General features: G+C 51.5%; 5 protein-coding genes across 5 annotated transcripts; 2 read left to right on the top strand and 3 right to left on the bottom strand.

The window, feature by feature from the left end:
* Positions 1-3251: 3251 nt before the first annotated feature.
* Positions 3252-5196, top strand: GLRG_09903 (uncharacterized protein; the record flags this gene model as incomplete). The annotated part of the gene is made up of 5 exons (XM_008100588.1): positions 3252-3374; positions 3441-3463; positions 3530-3816; positions 3868-3947; positions 4009-5196. 5 exons carry the CDS (start codon positions 3252-3254, stop codon positions 5194-5196), a joined length of 1701 nt encoding a protein of 566 aa, XP_008098779.1.
* An 857-nt stretch (positions 5197-6053) lies between these two features.
* Positions 6054-6799, top strand: GLRG_09902 (uncharacterized protein; the record flags this gene model as incomplete). Its single annotated transcript, XM_008100587.1, has 2 exons — positions 6054-6415; positions 6490-6799. 2 exons carry the CDS (start codon positions 6054-6056, stop codon positions 6797-6799), a joined length of 672 nt encoding a protein of 223 aa, XP_008098778.1.
* Positions 6800-7622: 823 nt separating this feature from the next.
* Positions 7623-14008, bottom strand: GLRG_09901 (uncharacterized protein; the record flags this gene model as incomplete). The annotated part of the gene is made up of 4 exons (XM_008100586.1): positions 7623-8279; positions 8340-12820; positions 12881-13484; positions 13541-14008. 4 exons carry the CDS (start codon positions 14006-14008, stop codon positions 7623-7625), a joined length of 6210 nt encoding a protein of 2069 aa, XP_008098777.1.
* A 1611-nt stretch (positions 14009-15619) lies between these two features.
* GLRG_09900 (monooxygenase) lies at positions 15620-17334 on the bottom strand (the record flags this gene model as incomplete). Its single annotated transcript, XM_008100585.1, has 4 exons — positions 15620-15989; positions 16042-16626; positions 16682-17019; positions 17080-17334. 4 exons carry the CDS (start codon positions 17332-17334, stop codon positions 15620-15622), a joined length of 1548 nt encoding a protein of 515 aa, XP_008098776.1.
* A 1159-nt stretch (positions 17335-18493) lies between these two features.
* Positions 18494-19582, bottom strand: GLRG_09899 (Sas10/Utp3/C1D family protein; the record flags this gene model as incomplete). Its single annotated transcript, XM_008100584.1, has 1 exon — positions 18494-19582. The coding sequence occupies one exon, from the start codon at positions 19580-19582 to the stop codon at positions 18494-18496; it is 1089 nt and encodes a 362-aa protein (XP_008098775.1).
* Positions 19583-20025: the final 443 nt, after the last annotated feature.

Here is a 20025-nt window from a genome sequence, read left to right as displayed (position 1 = left end):
CAGCAATGAAAGGGCTGCTGTCAATGGCGTAAAGCACACAGTCCACGATGTGAAAACGAAGCGCGGCACCTCATGAGAAGAGGAGGCGGGACAATTCCGGAGAAATGGCTAGCGGAAGGGAGGAGTACCCACAAAGATGAGGCAATTCAGCTTGATAATTACGATAAGATTCCTTAGTCTGTCCCACCGAGTACCTTAATGGGACACCACTATGTTGTGCTTTTGAAGCCAGGCCTTGTAAGTGGGCAGGTGAAAGTCACCCAGGGTCTCAGCACTTTGCCATGCGACAGCGACGGAAACGGAGAGACATTTGGTTAGTATTTGGCATAGACAACCGGGCTAGAATATGCTAGGGGGGGGGGGGGGGGGGGGGGGGGGCTTGGAGGTCTTTAGGCACTCGCAAGACCGGAGAATTCGAAGCTGTTATTGGTGGATAGACGATGTTGACATGCCCAACGCAAAGCCTTACCTGGACTCTACCAGTCGGCACTTTGCATGTCACATTTGTCTGCTTAAGAGAAAGAATTCTTGCGCGTCTTCTTGGGGGACTGGAAAATAAGGTGGCTTGCTTTATTTGCCTGATCCCATGGTTGCTACAGCAAATGACATGGTGTCGAATTTCAACCGCACTTCAAACGCCGACACTCAGGCCGGGGAAATGATTAACACATCGACAGAAAGAAAACCGCTTTTGAAATGGATCTTTCTTGTTGTACGGAGCGGAGAATAATCTGAGGCACCCAAAGAGAACTACGAGTTAGTACGTGGTTCGACCTTCAGAAAATCACATCACACGTGTCAGAGCCTCGAAACAATTCATGCCTTAGTCCACAAGCTTTTGCGACTGTTATCACGTTTCGGCACACACGTTATTAGGTCTTCGCTTGCAGTTGACAATGCTCAAAGTATTGGATGAACCGTGTTGCTCTCTATTGACCTAAACGTGAAAACTAGCCGCCTTCACATCTGCGATATGAACAGAGTCACCGCCGAACCGATTGGTGGCTTCAAATCAACAACGCAAATCCGAGGCATCAACTGGACATGCTCTGAAATGAAAGTTGTGATGAACCGCAGCGTCTGGTCATTTGAGAGTAAAGTAGTTGTCCTCTTGAGAATCTACGAACCGGAGAAGTAGTAGAAATACCTATCCCGAGCGGTGCGTGCGGGTGGTACGCCACATCTGCGGTGGCTGCCACTGATACTAGCCACACGAAGCTATTCCAGCTTCACGACAAAAGTCAAGAACTGTCGAATCCGTTGGACACCAGCCACAATATTATCTCCCGCCACCAATAAGTGGCGCTAGCCGGTGCGAATATTTCCAAACCAGAACATCCAATCCCATGGATCTTCCCGACAGGTTAGAGCGGCTGTCACGCTTGTCTTGATCGGGCTTCAGATTAGAGTTTTTAACTTCCGGGGGTCTTCGGTAACTTTGGAATTCCGGAAAAATAGAAAATTCGCCTCATGTTCCAGACAGACTTCGGCACTCCCCAGCAATGACAGCCTTTCATGTTGTTGGACATGATTACTCCTTGGGACGCGGCGACGGCCACGGTTCTATTAAGTTTTAATGGCCATCCTCTGGACCAAGCAGCCAAGGCTGGAATAGAAGCCTAGGGACGTTGGCACTGTGGCACTTCACTCGCTGCTGTTTAGGTGTTTGTCTTTGAGTGCCAGGAATGGGGAAACAGGTCTGGAGATAAGTGGAATGTGTTAGTGTGTCGATCGCACGGTGGATTCCCAGCCACATGAATTTGAGTGGATGGATTCTGCTTTTGGGTTCGTGCTTATCTCGATGTGACATTCTAGTCATCGTCTTATCAGCAGCGAGTCAAACCAAGGTGTACCGGTAGTTGCAGGGTCAAAGGCTAGCGGTAGATGGTTCCGAATCCCATTTACCCAAAATACGGAATAATAGTAGCATGCGAGCTGTCGAGATTGCACCAGTCACTCGCGATCCTCCTCAAAAAACGATGCGACTTGCTTGCCTGGCAGGTGATCATCTAGATCCAAGCAAGCCATTGTTTTGACGTCAAGTTGAAGATTATTCAAGGGTCTTTCTTCTCCAAACTGCCAATATAGAATGTTGCGTTTTGAAGCCGGATTGCTATTGAGGTTGCGCCGGTTCCCTGCTATAACAAAACAATGAGGTGAGCTTGGAAAAATAAGACGACAAGAAGCTTAGATTGTGCCACAATCCGTCAGAGTTTCCTCCCTGGAAGATCGCTCGGTTCATCCCAGGCTCGTTTGCGTGAGGGTAGGACCTACACCATGCCACAATCCGCCCCATTTTTGAAGTTGACTCGATGAGATCGAGTAATGGATTTTTCAAGCCGGCAGGGTTTTGCGACCAATGATAAGCTACCCCTGCCAGAGAGAGCTAGCTTATCAAACATATTATGGTGGCTACACCATCCCATGCTGGGCATCATGGGGGGCATGTCCTGCTCGGCGGGAGCCGTTCCTCGTCACCCATGGGACGGGGTCCTAGTGCCACTTTCGACGCCCCTGATAAGAAGATTTCCTCGGAACAAACCAATAACGAACGCAAGAAAAAGGGCCCAGAATATCAGATTTGTGCAGGGCTTGTCCTCTTACTCGATCAGATTATACGTTGATGTTGCTCTCAAGGCCGCCGGAACTGCTGTACCTAATCGCGGCGAGACCGGACACCCTTGCCTGGATTCGTGGGATGCCTTGCATGCGTACGGATACCTCATGTCCACTCTCCTCATCCAAACTTGTCTTGGAGAGAAGGCAGAGAGGATGCAGACGAGATTGAAGAGCTTGTCAATGTGGGGGTAGCGTCCGTGCGATTTCCGGGTCTATTAATCGATGCCGCTCGACACGCGGAGCGGCTAACGAGGCTCCATGTTTCTTTATCGGCCTCCCCATACCGACCCCGGCCCAGTAAGTAAAATATATATCTGGCGACCTCCTCCGCTGTTTAGTTTCCAATGTCCCGTGGCGTGAGACCAACTGGAGCGTTCCCCTCAGTCGACGGCCTTGGAATTGCCACTGTTTGGGCTGTTATCCGTGCAGATCTTAATCCGTCTCACCCTCCAACCCAATTTTCTGGCTCTCGGCCCATTACTCCACGTGCCTAGCGTCATCGCAACGTCTGACAGTCTTCGTCCCGGTCTTTAAACGGCTAGCAACCTCTTAAACTTGCCTATAACCTGTGTTGCTCGACCGAAACAAGACACCGCACACATATCCCTCGTCGCCTTGCTTAGACTGCCGAGATGGACATGGATACCGCGACCACTACCGCCCGGCCGGAGAAGGCTCACACCTCAAGATGGAGATACTGGGCCGACAAAATCGCCGTCACGTCGGAACCCGGGCTAACCAGCGCACAGCTGATGGTATGGATCTGCCCGCCCAGTAAACTTATGGGCATCTGAGCAGAGGCTGACAATCGCATTTCGTAGCTTACCAACTATGACCTGAAACCGTAAGCATCTGGCGTTGAATGCTGTTCGTGTAGCATGTGGTGGCCTCGTTACTGACAGTTGAAAAGTGTCGAGCCCGAGAGACGGCAGTGGGGTCCTTGGAACTTCGTGGCTTTCTGGATCGCAGATTCCTTCAACGTCAACACCTGGATGATCTCATCTTCCATGATCGTCAACGGTCTCTCATGGTGGCAGTCGTGGCTCTGTGTCTGGATAGGTTATGCCATTGCCGGTTGCTTCATTTGCTTAACCGGCCGTATCGGCGCTCAGTACCACATCGGTTTCCCCGTCGTCAACAGGTCCTCTTTTGGCATCTGGGGTAGTCTGTGGCCTGTCTTCAACCGTGCGGCTATGGGTATGTCTGGCAGCATTCCTCCCCATAGAAGCGTTTGCTGATTTTAACCAGCTTGTGTCTGGTACGGTGTTCAGTCTTACATTGGAGGCCACTGCGTTTATTTAATGATTCGTTCCATCTGGAAGTCGTGGGTGAGTCGCATCAGCCGGTTTCGGAGCCATGTCCGAATGTCACAATCTAACCACTCACCAGGACCGCGATGAGATCCCCAATACTTTCCCCGATGATTCCGGCACCACCACAGCGGACTGGGTGTCGTTTTTCATTTTCTGGCTCTGCTCCCTACCCGCCATTTGGTTCCCAGTTCACAAGATTCGCCACTTGTTTACGGTCAAGTCATACGCCGTTCCCTGCGCTGGAATCGCCTTCATGATCTGGGCCATCGTTCGTGCTGGTGGTATCGGCCCCGTAGTACGCCAACCCGCCAAAAAGCAGGGTAGCGAGCTCGCCTGGGAATTCGTCAAGGGTGTCATGTCCTCCATCGCCAACTTTGCGACGCTCATCGTCAACGACCCCGATTTCTCCCGTTTCGCCTCAAAGCCTCGCGATGCGCTATGGTCCCAGCTTTTCACAATTCCCCTTGGCTTCGCCTTAACCTCGTTCATCGGAATCATGGTCTCTTCATCCTCGGTGGTCATCTACGGCAAGGAGATCTGGGATCCGCTCGACCTCCTTGAAAGGTTCATTGACGACGGCGGCTCGGGCCAGAGATTCGGCGTCTTTGTGATTGCCGCATCGTTCGCCTTGGCTCAACTCGGAACTAACATCGCCGCCAATTCGGTTTCGGCCGGTACTGATATGACGGCTCTACTACCTCGATGGCTCAGCATCCGCCGCGGTGGATACATCTGTGCTGCCGTGGGTCTGGCCATGTGCCCGTACACGCTTCTCACCACCGCCAACCAGTTCACCACGTACTTGTCGGCGTACAGTGTTTTCCTCAGTTCTATCGCCGGCGTCATGTGCTCCGATTACTACTTTGTCCGCCGGGGATATCTCGAGGTCAAGGAATTATACGATGCGCGCAAGACCGGACCGTACTATTTTACCTACGGATTTCACTGGCGCGGCTATGCTGCATACATCTCCGGGATCCTGGTTAACGTCGTTGGCTTTGCGGGCGCAATCGGTCGAGATGTGCCCGTAGGTGCCACCTATATCTACAACGTCAATTTCTTTGCTGGCTTCATTGTCTCAAGTGGCATGTACTGGGGCCTGTGCAAGGTGTCCCCGATTCCTGCCTGCAGCGATAGGTGGATGGAGGTTGGAGACGAGATTGACGACCTTCGTGTTGCTTACAACACCGACAGCCAGGACTTCGATGAGGAGGTTTTGACTGGTTCCCCGAAGGGCATTGATGATGGATCGAAGCACATCTGAAAAGGGCGTCAGAGTTCGTTGGAGGAGACATATTTGGATTTTCAGTGATACCATAATTATTGTACAAACTTGGAAGATATCGGAGAGATAGATTATATGAAATCTAGGAAGAAAAATATTGATCTCTCGTGGAACCAGTAATTACAATTGGAGCCTACAATAAGGCGGAATGCTCACTCATCTTACTTCAGTGTATTAGCAAATTTAGCGACTCAGAGTGTTTACCTAAGAGTATGTCCTTAATTCTAGATACCTTATGGGCAGATTCTACTCGGTCTGTAGCAGTAATGAGTAGTCAGAGCTATTCGTTGATGGTATAAAACTATCTCTAAGTGCCCACCTCCCAATGAATGTTATCACCAGAAGGGTGACCATGAAGCTCTTGGGCTTCAGGGATGTAAATGACCTGACTACATATTTATCAAGTAGGCAACTGACCCAACTTTGGCCACAAGGCTGGATGGTTGGAAGTGAAGCTACTCACAAAGTCAAAGGGGAGGGTTGTTAAGTTGACTGTTAGGGCTGTTCTAGATTCGCTATTAACATCCTTTGTTACCTTTCGCCCCTAACGCAGGCTCTGTTGGGCTTGAATAATGGGCAATAGGAGGGTACCCCAGAGTGACAAGGTTGTAGACAGCCACTCAGGTGACAGCTCTACTACATCAAATTTGTGGATTTTGGCGGCTAGAAAATATTGTTCTGAGTCCATGGGCATATGAAAGTTTCAACCTCAGGGTTCTCAGCCGCCATTAACCTCTTGATATATATATGGCCCCTCTACCCGATCCTATGCTCATATTCGTTCTAGCTTCATGATCAAGTTTGCACCAAAGCGAATATCAAAAGCCAGCCTAGATATGCTCGCCACCGTTCTCTTAACCCTCTTGTTTTCAACCCTCGTTCTCGCTCAAAGCGACAAGCCAGATGCGCCTGGGTACGACCGTTGGAGTGAAGGATGTCTGCACAAACTCAACGGTCTTATGGCTGAAAAGGGCGTGAAGGATCAGCCCGGGTATGACACCTTTGGCGGAACTTGCAAAGGCACTCGCGTCGTCATGGAGAAACTCAGGGCAGTATCGGTCCGTGAAGAGTGGATGTTATACAGCTGTTGTCGAAAGAAGAACGGCGAGTTCGAGCATGTCAGAAAATTGCCATTGCAAAACTGCCTTGCATTCAACGATGCAGGAGGGGGCACGCTGACCTGGCAAAAGATGATGAGGTTAGTACTCTGACACTCTATATAATTAACAGGTCCTCCACGCTGTGCTAATGCAAAACTGCCGACAGCTACAGGCTGGCCGATGCTTGCAAGGACTGCAAGGTTGTGGGCAAGTCGCAGAATGGGGCCCCCGGAGCTCATCTGCGTTGCAGTTGCGAGGCGCCCAGACAGGCAGCAAAGACGTTCGAATTGCCCATCCATGCGAATATGTGGGCGGAGGGTGATGTCGGGGGCAGGCAACTAAGCAGATACCCTTGCGGTGTTAGTACGGGCTCGTTGGAGTGTGGCTGGGCATTTTGTGTTCACAATGCGTACCAGCATATTGATCCTACGGGACACTGGCATGGTCCAGGCTCTCCTGATGCGAATGACCCGAAAAAATAACTTCTGAATTCTACAAGTCATGTACTGCTATACTACGCCAGGCACGCAAGTCACTATATGTATCTGCCTTTTACGATAATTACTCGGCAATACATCACTCTTTCACTCTACAACTCTATCCCTAGCACCTACTGATGCCAATCGATGCCGACTTTTCTCGGGGCAAGTAGGAAGTGAATCTCATTCCTGGCTGGCCGTCCATACAGAGTGGTACATTATCAAGCATGAATTCCACCATCCAGCCGGGTCCGGGAGCGGGTCTTTGGCGGTTCCTTCCGGGATCTGTCGGCTGATGCTTCTTTGCCGTCATTGGCCAATGTCATTCATCGAATAATACTATACGCAAGTGCTACATGTAAATCAAGGTATGAGCGCAGCAATTCTTGGCTCTAGAAATATGCTTGTCTTGAATAGGGTTCGATATTGTCTGCGTTAGCCATGGCTTTGATTCATCATTGATGTAAGTCCCGAGTCAGCCAGAAGATTGTGGCCCATGGCTCAAGTAATATCGAATATTGATGAGCACTATCGACAAGACTTGGATGAAGAGATAGTGCTTCAAACAGCAATGAAAGATGATCTGAGTGTGTACTTCATATTATAATTATAACAAGAAACTATTCACTCGATACACTAAATATCAAATACTAAGACTCAATGGAATTCAATCTTGACCAGCGATGGTCGTAGTGTGGGGCTCATAGTCGTTCCCCAAATTCCTTGATAACCCAGACTCGGGCGTCCACCACAATTCACGGCCACTCTCAGGGCCTTTCAACATGGCTGATAGAATTCAGCAGCCAAGTTCCTCATGCCTTGGTATCTAATAGACAGCTTCGAATCCGAACTGCCTGAAGCCCAGGCGGCCCCACCTCTCCTTGGCAGGGTTGACCAAATCTCTCTTCTTTGGGGCTGCCACCTTCATCTCCGGCTTCCCAAGGTTCCAAGTGATCGGTTCAGGCCACGGACGGCCCATCTCCTTCTTCTCATCCGTCGCGGACCACTCCTCTACGGGGGCCACGCTCAGCCTCCCGTACCCCCTGAGCCGCTCGAGCATCTCCCGCGTATTCTTCATGCCGTCGCCACGAGTAGCCCAGCCGCACCGCCGCATGCCGTCAAGGTGAAGCTCGGCTGCTGCGCGGAGACGATCGTCCTTGTCTGCGCCACGCGTGGCTGTGAGATGCTCCTCAAGATCGCACGCAACATCTAGATGGACGCGCCCAGCGTCGTGGAGGCGACTGGCATGCCGGAGAAGGTAAGTGAGACGGTTCGCGAAGTAGAGAGCCGACTGATCCAGACCGCCACGAGATTGACGGACGTTGTAGTAAATGGTTTCGCACAGGTTGATGGCTTGGTCAAGGTGATTGGCAAGCTCGTGGGCGTTTACCAAAAAGGAGCCGATGTTGAGCACAACGTCGGGTGTCCAGATACCGTAGTTGCGCTGCACCTCTCTTGACTGCCAAAGAGAAGTGAGAATGGCCTATTGAAGCCATGGTTAGTTAAACCTCACCGTGAAACCTAAGTGCAGAGGGGAGCTTACCTCGAGCTCGTTCCATTCCTTCTGTTCACCAAGAAGATAAACCAAGCTGGAGATGTCCTCGAAGCGGAGACTGGCCGACTCAATTTTATCTTCCTTAAGAGCAACCAGAACGTTCTTGATGATTTTTCGGCTAGTTGTGAGCATGTTTTCCTTTTGCTTTGCGTCAGCCGTCTTCCAGTTGTCCACATTAATGCCAGCCAAAACCTCGGCCAAGCGGAAGCCCCAGACATGACAGTTGCGCTGATGGTAGAATCGCTGGGAGCCGGCGAATTCGGATGCGCACTTAGCCACGCTATTGGCCTTGGCAAAGTTGTTCTCCAGTATCATGAGTCGCCTGACGGACGTGTAGGCTGCTTTGCAGGACATGAGACCAATGTCGACGGTTCCCGTATCGGCCGCGATTCCACCGCCAATCTCGGTAAGCAACGCTTCATAGAAGCTAAATGTGACATTGCTGTCATGGCTTCCGAGGAATTTGCCATATCTTGCGGTGAAGAGGGGGAACAGCTTTTTGTCTAGCACAGACACGAAACCTTTGCGGCCACGCGACTCCCAAACAAAGCGAAGGCGAGCCGCGGGCTCGATAATGGTCTCAATCATGGTAGATTCAGTCACTGTTGACATGGCAGACGTGTATTGCTCGTAGAGAACCGTCTCAAGAAGCACGTCAGCCATGAGTCCGGAAAAGCTATAGGTCGCCTTTGACTCCCCGTTCAAAGCCTGTTCGAAAGAGATGAGGAACACCAGGTAGACCTTGCTGGACTGGCCGGAGACCTTGATGTTTATTCCCTGCTCAGCACCCTCAAATCCAGGGAAAAGGAGGAGGTAACGCAGCTGGCGAAGGAGGTCTTGGCCATGGTGGACCATGCCAGCAGAGATATAGATGGACGCCAATGTCTTGGCAGCAGCGTGCAGGTTCGCCGAGACCCTGACATTGGTGATGACTTCGATAACGGAGAGCTGAAGAATCTGAGTGATGGAAGAGTGTGCCTCCTTGCTTCCAATCTTCTTGTACATCAAGATGATTTCCTTCAGCTTGGAAAGTGTCTTCTCATGCCACCAGCCAAAATCAATCTTGAGCTGCCCGTAGATCTCAAGACTAACTCCGATTGCGCGTTCAATAGTAGAAGTAGTCGTTACCTTATTGGTTGTTATGACGGTAACATACAGTTTGGACAAGCGCTTCTTGATCATCTTGACAGTCGTTTCCGAAACTATGTTGACAATCGTTGACTTCTTGATGATCTCCTCGTAGATGGTGATGGACTCATGGCAGCGCTCGCTGGAGCTTTCGCAAAGCTCGGCCTGAGCAATCAAGGCCTTGATCACAATAGCAGCTGAGGCGCCAAAAATCTTGGTAGCAGTGTCGCGATACTCGATTGTGATCTTGTAGCGGACGGAGAACTCTGCCTTGGCGTGGAACTCCAAGACATAGCGGTATCTCTCGTAGATGAGTTCAACGATCTCTTGGGTGAATTTGACCTCGCGGTTATGATGGATAAAGGTAGTCCACAGAGTCACACAGATCTTCTGGAGCTCATCCCAGCGTTTCTCGGAGTAGTAGTGATTAAGAACGACGATGGCTGCGTCGAGCGCACTACCGTGGCAGCAGCCATCCTTTGAGAAGATTGTTACAATTTCGGCGTAACAATTATAAGCCTCCTTGCGGCCTAGCTTGTGGTAGACAGCAGCAAGTTTATAAAGAACCTGGACAGTCATGCTGTGGCCGGCGCCTAGGTGCTTACGGTAGTGCTGCAGGAGCTTGGTGTAGGTTTCGATTACCTTCTCGTGGCGGTGGAAATCCTCGTAGAACTGAACGAGAGCTTCGGCAGACTCGAGAACCAAAGAATTATCGGAATTCAAACCCAAGAAGCAGGCATTGTAAATGCGGAGATAGATCTCGTCCGCTCTTTCAAACTGCCTCTGGCGGTGGTAGCACGTAGCGAGTCGCTGAGCGACTCTTACGCGCTCGGAGATGAATTCGCCCTCGATGGTCATAGTGGAGTCGACAGACAAGACGCCCTTCCATGTCATTTCAAGAGTCTTGCGAATCACGGCCTCGGCCTCAGCCCAATTCTCGAGTTTGAGGTAGAGGTTGGCCATGGCTAGACAGGAATTGAAAAACTGCCTGTCAGCCTTGCCCTGGCGGCAGCGCTGATAATTGGTCTCCCAAATCTCGCGGGTAACGGTCTCGACTACTGTGACGGACGTCTTCGTCTCGACGATGGTCTCGGTGATTTCTTCGACAACCTCTGTGATGATAGTGGTGGTGGAGATGGCCTCCTCGCTCTCAAATGTCTTTTTCTCCTTGAAGAAACCCCAAACCTTCTTCAGAATGTTCATGGACACGCTGAGTATCCCAAAAGACCTAGCGATAACACCAAGCTCCTTGAGACGAATCATGATAGTCTCGGACTCAAAGCGCTGGTTTTCGTACTCTGACCAGACACAGATAATGATGTTACAGGCTTCTTCGTTCCGCTTGATGCGCTTGAGGAAATTGATGTACTCAAGAACGATGCTGATCTTCTCAACATGAAGCTCCGTCGTGGCCTTCGTACGGCAAGCCTCGAGGATGCCCCGCCAAATGCTGACGTACAGCCTCTCCGCCTGGACAAGATACCCCTTGGCCTCGTAGTCGCGAGCCAAGCGGACAAGGATCTTGATGCAACGGACATCAGTGAAGGAAAGCTCTTCCGTGGTGTCAAAAAGAATATTACGCAAATGGTCAATTTCGACACCCTTCTTGTTTCCTGCTTCGAGAACAACAGTCATACCTGAAATTTCTTCAGCAAGTTTGACCTCGTTCTGTGAGCCTTTGCCGAATCGAGCGATGACAATGATGTGAAGATCCCTGTAGATGGACATCGCAGCCTCTTCCTCCTTGATCTGAACATAGAGGTTGGCGAGAGCTTTGTGCCACTTGATAACAGCATCACTGCGACCACCTTGCTTGTTCTTCGAGATTTCGATCATGAACTTGATCATCTCCTCACGATGGGTGGCTGTGGTTGTCCGCTTAGTAAACGAAAGGGTCTCGGTGCACGCAAGGAATAGGTTGGTGCAGGAAACCACAAGCGGGCTAAACTTGTATAGAATGTTCCGGCCGAGGTTTGAAGCCTTGTATAAAAGCTCGGAGGCGATCTCCCATTCCGCCTGTCGCCTATGAAGGCTTGCCAAGGTGATGAGGCTCTGGAGGTAGGGCGTGCTCTTCTCGCCGAGACACGTATGCCGAATACGGAGACTCAGGTTGTGCATCTCAATGGTTTCCTGGATATCGTACTGAGTTTGCCAGTAGTGCCATTCTAGCATGGAGAAAAAGGTTGAGTCTGGGAAGACTTCTTTGAACTCCGAGTTCAGGCTTATCGTGCCGTTTTGACCACACAAGGACGACGAACGGAAGTGGAAAATCCAATGACGCATCATATAGCTGACGATGTGGTAGGCCTGGAGGACCTCCTGGAAGAATTCTTCGGCAATCGGCTCCAAGGACGGCTCGCAGGTGTGAGTGAACCTTTTCTTTGCGAAGAGGAGGAGGGCCGTGGTAAGGTTGCGATGGGAGTCTTGAATAGACATCAGGGTTGATCCACAGAGACCCTGGAAATACTTCCTGATGGTAGAGTGCTTGAATCGGAGTGTTCCACGACGGACGACAACAAGACCCTGTGTGTTGCGCACAGTGCCCATCACATCGGCGTCAGAGTGAACGGCGCGAGTAGACAAGGATACGCCTAGGAGATCAGTCATCTCGCCAACCGTGAAGGGGCGTTCTGCGGCGACCATAAAGGTTAAGAGGTTGTAAGTCTTGCTTTCCCCATGCTCCTCCTTGAGGTTAACCTTCTTCATGAGCTCCCCGATGACAGCCTTGATGTCGGAGTTGCATTTGGAGATCATGCCCACAAAAGTACCAAAGTCCGAGACTGCTGCGAACAGCCGTCTACAGAGGTATGCGAACAGAAATGAGCCCTTGGCCAGATCGGCAATCTGCTTCACCAGGACCCGTCTGGCGTCCGGATTTTGGGACATGAAGCAGTCATTTTGGCTAAGCCTGTTGGCAAGATAGAGCTCAACATCATCGCGGACGTGATCTGGCGTGATGACCAAATGCTTGCAGTGGCTGCCGCCAAGGTGTGATACGGGTCGTGAGAGAGTGATGGCTTGGATCATCTGGAGCTTGCTGATGCTAGTGTGAAGGCGCTTGTGAAGCTCTTCTGCCTTGGCCGCGCCGCCCAGGACTTCATCCAGACCGTCAATGACGAATACCAGATTAACCTTTTTATTATTAATAGAAGTCAAGCTCAAATCAAGAGCCGTCCAGAGGTCTGCCTCGAGCTTTTCGTTGTTGTGGTGAGGAGATCCATGCTCAAAGATTACTTCAAGTTTCTCAAAGAGTGAGACATCCCCCACGTTGATCTCAAGAAGCTGGGAGAGAAGACTCTTCAAGAAAGCGATAGAGGTATTCTCCGAAGGGATTTCAGCTGCTGAGAAGATAATATTAGCGAAGCTGGCCTTTTTAGGTAACGTTTCATCTTTCTACTCACAGAATGTGTAAGAGAGGGTTTCGTATTGAGTACGGTTGATGGGGCGTTCTAGCCTTTCTCTCATCCATGTTGCAAGTATGCTTTTGCCACAGCCTTCACCTCCAGTGACGGTGAAGATGTCTTTGTCGCTGCTAAGGAAGTCGTGTAGGTCACGGGAGAGCCATTCGCATGTGCCGTCGACCCGCAGTTTGCGATCGGCGACACGGCCATAAACATGTGACTTCACTGACTCCCTTGTGGGAAACAGGTGCCGACGCAGGGTGGTGATATCAAGACGACGGCTTTTGCTACCAAGTTTGTATTGCCACATGTGGTTGAAAAGGTGCTCCCTCTGTGTCCAGATCTTGGTGACTTGCGAACCAAACTGGGCGTCAAAATTAATCGTGACCGATCCGCTGGAGATACTGTTAATACGTGTTCGGTAATGAATAGCAATGTCTCCGACGAGGCGGACCATGCTGTCGAAGATGCAGCTGAGCTCATAGCGAATGGCGTCACTCGCAGTGAACATGCCCTTGAGTCTAACGGCATGGCCGAGCAACAGGCCAAGCTCGTAGAGGGCATTGAAGGTCGGCTCCAAAGCTTGAGCTTGGTCATGGCCGAGCTATCAAAGGAGCGTTAGGGTTGTACTAGAAGACGTCGGGTTGAGCTGTGACTTACCTCCAGCAACAGATAGCAAGTGGCCAAAACCGTGTCTCGAGCCAGGGTACAACCCTCGATAAAAGACTGGATGTGGCGAGAGTATCCGTCAAGCTGGAAACCGAAGAACTCGGCTGACTTCAACACGCGGTCCCATTGGCTTCCCTTGGGGGGCATGTGAACCAGACGCTCATCGGCAATATAGGCAAGGTAGGCCTCAAGATCGATGCTCTGAAAGTGTTGATGGGAAACTTCCTCGACCTCGCGCACCAACTTCTTCTGGATGCGTCTGGCGGTGTCGATGACCCGTACAATCTTATTAGACATGTGTGCTTCGTTGGAGGCGACCATCGTCAAAGCGTCCAAGCTGATGGAGGACGACCGAGAGGTATCGCTGGTGACCATTTCCTCGGCTTGAGAAGCACTAGGCTCCTCCTTGATGGAATGCCTGGCCAGCGATGGCTGGTTGGTTGGTGTGTAGACAGACATCTTGGTATCAGGGGCGGGGGTTACGTTGTCGATGGACTCAGCAACGTCTGAGGCTAGAGACTGGAGTGACGAAGAAGTTGAGGTACGCTTCCGCCGGCCTGTATAAAGTCGATGAAACTTCAGTTGCAGTTCTCCAACAGGTAATCTAATCAATAGAAGGGGGGGGTTGGCAACACACTCAATGGGTTTTTGCGAAATCCAAGCATGGTCAGGAATTTGATGCTCTTTACCACACTCAGGTTCTCGGGGTTTAGGTTCCAATTATAAAGGCGGTTTACAACTCTGTCATAAAGGCCTTGGAGAGCCAACTCTTCGTATTACGGCCATTGAGGGTGATCTCCGATTCTTGCCAAGACAACGATCTCTGATTCCTCATTGAGACATAGGCTTCCGAAGCTCGTCCCTGACTGGAGGGGCTCGGAAACTCGCATTTTGCTGAACACGCTCGCGTCGATCAAGGCATGAGTAAAGGTATCTAGCTTGGCTGAATTGGTAGGGATTCGCACATCAAAACAAGGGGAAGCTGCCCCATAGAGACCGCGCCCAGAAAGATAGACCCGAACAGAGACAAGCTTGCAGTGAGCGGGGAACGAATTGTCTGATAGTCCCAACCATGTCTTGATTTAGGGCAACTCCTCTGTCAGATCAAGGAGAATTGGATGTAAGAATTGGAGATAAATCTCAAAATGCATGTTAATGAAAGCTTCATACCATCACACTCATGGCTGGCGGATGGCTAGGATGCGTAGTCCAGATATTGGGCCCCGCATGTGGCAGTGAGCTGCAGGCGTTGATGGAACCGTTCAAGGACGGCACTTGAATCATGGAAACTACCTCACTTTTGGTTGTTAGACCCAGATGCAACTTCTGGGAACGGTCAGAATTTGATCATGGTCTGCGGAGTGCCATCAAGATCAGGGAGCTAGATTCGTATGAATTGCAGCAACGAGCAATCCCGTGCTGCAGGGGACGCAGATCCCTCGATGGTTGCTTGCACGCAGCTGACTGAACCGGATATGCCGAGCGGTAAACTAGACCGACTTAGGAAACCCCGGGCGGGTGTCTCTCCCGATATCCAGGCGCATGGCGGCACCCCTTGCAGACGTGTAAGACTGGTACTTCCGGCAAGTTAAAGCTATTGGCTCCTTTCATTATCGGCGACTAAGCCCTAGAAAATGAGTCAAGATTGAAGAACGAAAACATCAACAGATACCTCGCCAGTCAAATACGAGAGGCATCAAAGTTTGCCAAGTTTTCTGGCTCTCAGCAGCACGATACACTGGAAATGAAGCGATGGGAAGGATGATGTTGACGATCACAGCGAAGTGCACTTAATCTAGCAGACGTATAGACCGGCCGAATTAGGTTAGGGATGAGAGAAAGGATTCCACATTGATCGAGATATGTCTCATTTATTCTAAAGCTCTCAATGATTCGTGATAGCTCTCATATGTGTGTTCTTTGAGAAAGAGGCAATATGAGACATCGTGCCGACCAACATCAGCTATGGGGCGGCTGAAATGGAGCGGATTCCACCCTCGCTCCTTGAAAAACAATCTTCATACCAGTCGTTAAGCTTTGCGTGATAATATTCAGTAGACACTGAAATCATCAGATGCTGTGTCCAACGTCGCGACCAACTTCATCCTGGAAGCCCATGCCGTTGCGGATACGGCTCTCGATCTCGACGACTCTCTTGGGTAGCATGAAGCCCAAGCCAAAGAAGACGAAGAAGGCCCACTTCCATCGGAACGGGTTGAAGGTGACGCTGAAGGCAAACCACCAGATGAGCTCGAGGTAAGTAAAGAAGTCAAAAGCACCAGTGGGAGAAGCGGATTTAAGAAGCTTGGTCATCTCGATCCAGGCCTTCATCCAGAACGGATGCGGTCTTGTCATGGGATCAATGAGGAACATGAGGAGAATCCTGGTGTAGATACCAATGTGCCAGTTACCGACGGTTCCAATGGCTGAAACGTATGTGCTGTGGTATGTTAGAGCCGACTCTTTTGATCTCGGAACAGAGAGTTGCTCACCAATTGATAGCAGAGATGGAGGGGTGGGAAGGGGGGAAAGTCTGGAGGTACCAGTTGGGAGGCTGATACGGCTCGTTGAAACAGTCATCGGGAAGGAAGTCCAACGAGGGACGCTTGTAGCCAGTGGCCATGACGATGATGTCCGCAGGCACAACCTGTCTTCTGCCGGGTCCTCCCTTGGGAACGCCCTGCGCGCGTTTGTTGACAATGACTCCGTCGGCAGTAAAGCCCTCAATGTCGCAGCGAATCCACTCTGCACGGCCGGATCGAATGGTGTCCATGACTTGGCTGTTAACCATCGGCGTGTCCATGTAGATTCCCTTGTCGTGGGGTGCGATCCCCTGCAGGTCTCGGTAGAAAAGCTTTCGCAACAGAGTCTCAGGGATCCATGACAGGCGGGTTTCTTGGCCCAGGATATTCATGGCGAGGAGCATGTTTACGATCGGGTTGCGGGGAATAATCCACTTGTCACTGCGAGACAGAATATAAGTTTTGTCTGCCTCCTCATCCACGGCAAACTCCAAGGCTTCGACAGCACTGGCGCCGCCGCCGATGACGACCATCTTCTTGCCCTTGGCGTTCTTTCTATACAGGGTGTTAGCACCAACATTTTTGATAAGAATTCCCAAAGCGAACATACCCGGTCAGCTGGCTGGAGTGGTAGACGTGACCCTTGAAGTCCTCGATGCCCGGGAGACGGGGCATCTTGGGCTCACCACATGTCCCGACGGCGGTGATGATGCCTTCAAAGTGGCCATTGGCGGTGTTGTTGATAACCCATCTGCCCTTCTCATCCTGATAGACCTTCTCGACGGGCGTGTTGAACTTGGTGCGGGTTTCCAGACCATATTTGTGCCAAAGCTGCTTCACCTGGCTGAGGATCTGTTGTCTGTCTGGGTATCCGCGCTCCCACTTGACCGAGGGATGAAAACGGAACATCATTGAGTGGATTTGCAGGCTCGAAGAGTTGTTCACTTTCTGTAGTCGCTGTCAGCAGGCATCACATTTAGCAGGATCGTTCCAAAAAAGGGACATTACACTCCAGATGCCGCCAAGGTTCTCGCGGCTACCAGCCTCGAAGATGACGACGTCGAAGCCATGCCCAATGCAATGGGCGGCGGAGGTAACGCCAGTGATACCAGCTCCAATGACAGCGACCTTGGGCCGGCTCAGGCGTGTGCTCGGCTCCGGGGGCGTGGGCGAGAAGATCTTGTCGGCAAACCATTGCCAGAGCTGGAAGATGAAGAGGAGGGGATGGAAGAAGGGGTTCTCGACGCGGGATTCGGAAGGCATGATTGCGAGGAGGCCGCAGGCCGGCGTTCGATTTGGAAGTGGAGTTTTGTGGTGCACAAGCACAGCAGTCGGTCGAATGGCTCTGCGATAGAAATTGGAGAAGAATAAAAAGCCCACGATGGGAAGACAGGGAGAGGAGAGGGCAGCCAGCTATATCAACGAGTACGGGAATGCTTGCACGGGAAATGTGCCTTCCTACCTGCTAGGGGGATGCTCCTCTCAAACACGAGCCTAGGAAGCTCCGGGAGCTCTGGGCAGCTCGACTGGCATGTGAGCGCAGTATGCTCCCCTCCTTCCCCTTCCCTAATACCCCTGAGCGCTGTTTGCTAAACTAAACTAGGTAGGCAGACTTAGGTAGGTATGCACGAATACTTGGCAAGGTTAGGTGCAAAAGGTGAGAGGCCTGGCGAACAGGCCCACCCGATTGTGTACTATTGACGTCACTATGAACGCCAGGGACATCACGACCCGTTGAAACACGGCATTGAAGCATGTGAAGACGAGGACGGGGGCTACACTACGCATAATAGTCTCATCAACACAAGATTGGCGCGGACCGGACCCGCGACCTGGGGTTATAGGATGTACCTACCTCAGTTGGTGCCTCTATCGCAGGCAAATGGAGAGAGAGCTGCAAAAGCCCATTGGTGACATCACTATTTCGCTCTATAATAGAGGGGCATATTGTACAGCAGAAAACCAAGGCCAAAAAAGTGGTTGATACAGGGCTATGGTGCGGTAGGGCAGTGGGCTAGTCTACATCACTGACTGGTAGGTGCCTGTTAGAGCCGAAGAGCTAACTCCAAAGAGTCGATGCTCGTTCCATCGGGCCTTTGATGAGACGAGTTCCTGGCCGATCCGACTGGCATCCATCCCACTTCCGCATGGACTTCGCCAACGGGGTGGGAAAATATTGAAGACGAAGAATCAAAAAAGAAGGGGAAAATTTTTTGAAAGAAAGGGAAATGAGAAGAACCAGGTATGAGCACATGAGGAGTATACTGCACCACAGCAAACACACAATGGCGATGCGTTGTGGAAATATGGTTGGGCTGGCTGAGCCGCACTCGGCTCTTGGCATCTCGGCACATCCTCTCTCGCTTCTACACTAAGCGCTGATGCTCCGTCTACTTTTGAGGGGGGGTATATGCACCTCCGTCTATCGCTTGCCTCTGTCGCGTCTGCCCGCCTCCAACATCTTGGCCTTCTTTTGGAATCTCTCGCCCATCTCCATCTGCCCACTGCCCCTTGGTCCGTCCGTCGTCTCTCTGCCACGCTTTCGGCTCTTGTCGAGCAGGTCGCGGGTGCCGCCACCACTCTTGCGCGCGGTGAGTCTGTTGATGCGGTCAACACCCTCGCCCAGATCTCTCCATTCCTCTCCACCGAACTGCATGCGACCGCTACGACCCGTCTTTGCCGCCTCCTGCGCCTTTGCCTTCTTGCTCTGTGTAGGGAGGCGGACGAAGTTGGTTTCTTCGTACTCGCGACGCTCCTCTTCCGTCTTGCGGTCTGCCGCCGTCTTCATCCTGCGACCGCCGTTGACAATTGTTGTGCCGATACTGGGTTCCGCGATGGGTGCTGTCGACATCTCGTGCTCGATAAACTCGTCCATGGTGGCAGACTTGAGCGGCCGACGCTCTGTCTTCTCCCGGCGCTCCGAGGGCATGACTGTAGGTGCGATCCTTGGCGGTTTGTAAACACCATCCTTTTGAGCAGTGGCAACTGCAGCAGATGCAGCAGCCGGTCGTACAAAGGCATCCGGTCGGGCTTGCAGGTGGGCTGCCTTCAGTTCCTCGTCTTCGTCCTCGTCCTCGTCGCTACCGGAGTCATCGTCGGATCCAGATTCGCCCGAGTCAGCACCCTCCGCAGCCTTCACGGCGTGGGCGTGGCGTTCAGCGTCGTCGGCAGCACGAAGGATCTTCTCAATCTGGTATCGCAACTTGTCTTCGAGAGGGCGGACACCCTTCTCGAGGTATAGCCTCAGCTCTACGAGCTTCTTAACGACCGTCTCTGTGGTGTCGTCGGCGTTTCCATTGTAGTTGGACTGCTTCTTGGCGTTGCGTAGCTTGAGAAGAATCAAGAAGACGAGGTTCTGTAGGTAAGAGAGCAGAAGTTCGTTCTTGGTGTCGAGCAGGGAAATTCCATTCTCGGGAGGCGCAATCGAAGTCTTGGGCGCAGCGTCCAGTGAAGTTGTCAATGACTGCGTCAGTGAATCCAGGAGAGCTGGAAGAGTACTTGGCGCTGCCATGATCAACCTGGCAGTGTTTTTTCTTTTGGTTTTTGTTGGTGCTGGAAGAAAATTCGAGGTCGTAGCAGAACAGAGGCGGACCGATCCAGGAAATTTTTCTTTGCAACCAACCGCCAAAGAGATCTGCGAAATGCGGAACCAGGTACGGTGGCGCCAGTGGGTCCCCTCAGAGGCTAGGATCCACTGTCGCTGGACCCCTGTCAGCACATCTCCCAGCAACTGCAGTACCTACCTCAGGCATGAGCTTCCGGAATGACAATGGTCCGAGAGTGCAGCTTAGTCCAGGTCCTAGTGACGCGCCTGGGGTGACTAAGCCAGGTTTGGGACAGTTGTTCGTGGGAGCAGGAGCTCTGCTTGAGAACGAGATACGAAGTTTAACGGTCCTGAGACATCTAAAGTTGATAGGCAATCTGTCCATCTTGAAGCGATAACTCTACTTCTGC

This window comes from Colletotrichum graminicola (genome assembly GCF_000149035.1).
Source record: "Colletotrichum graminicola M1.001 genomic scaffold supercont1.53, whole genome shotgun sequence".
NCBI lineage: Eukaryota > Fungi > Ascomycota > Sordariomycetes > Glomerellales > Glomerellaceae > Colletotrichum > Colletotrichum graminicola.
The sequence above is the reverse complement of the archived record's forward strand: the minus strand, read 5'-3'. Positions and strand labels throughout refer to the sequence as shown.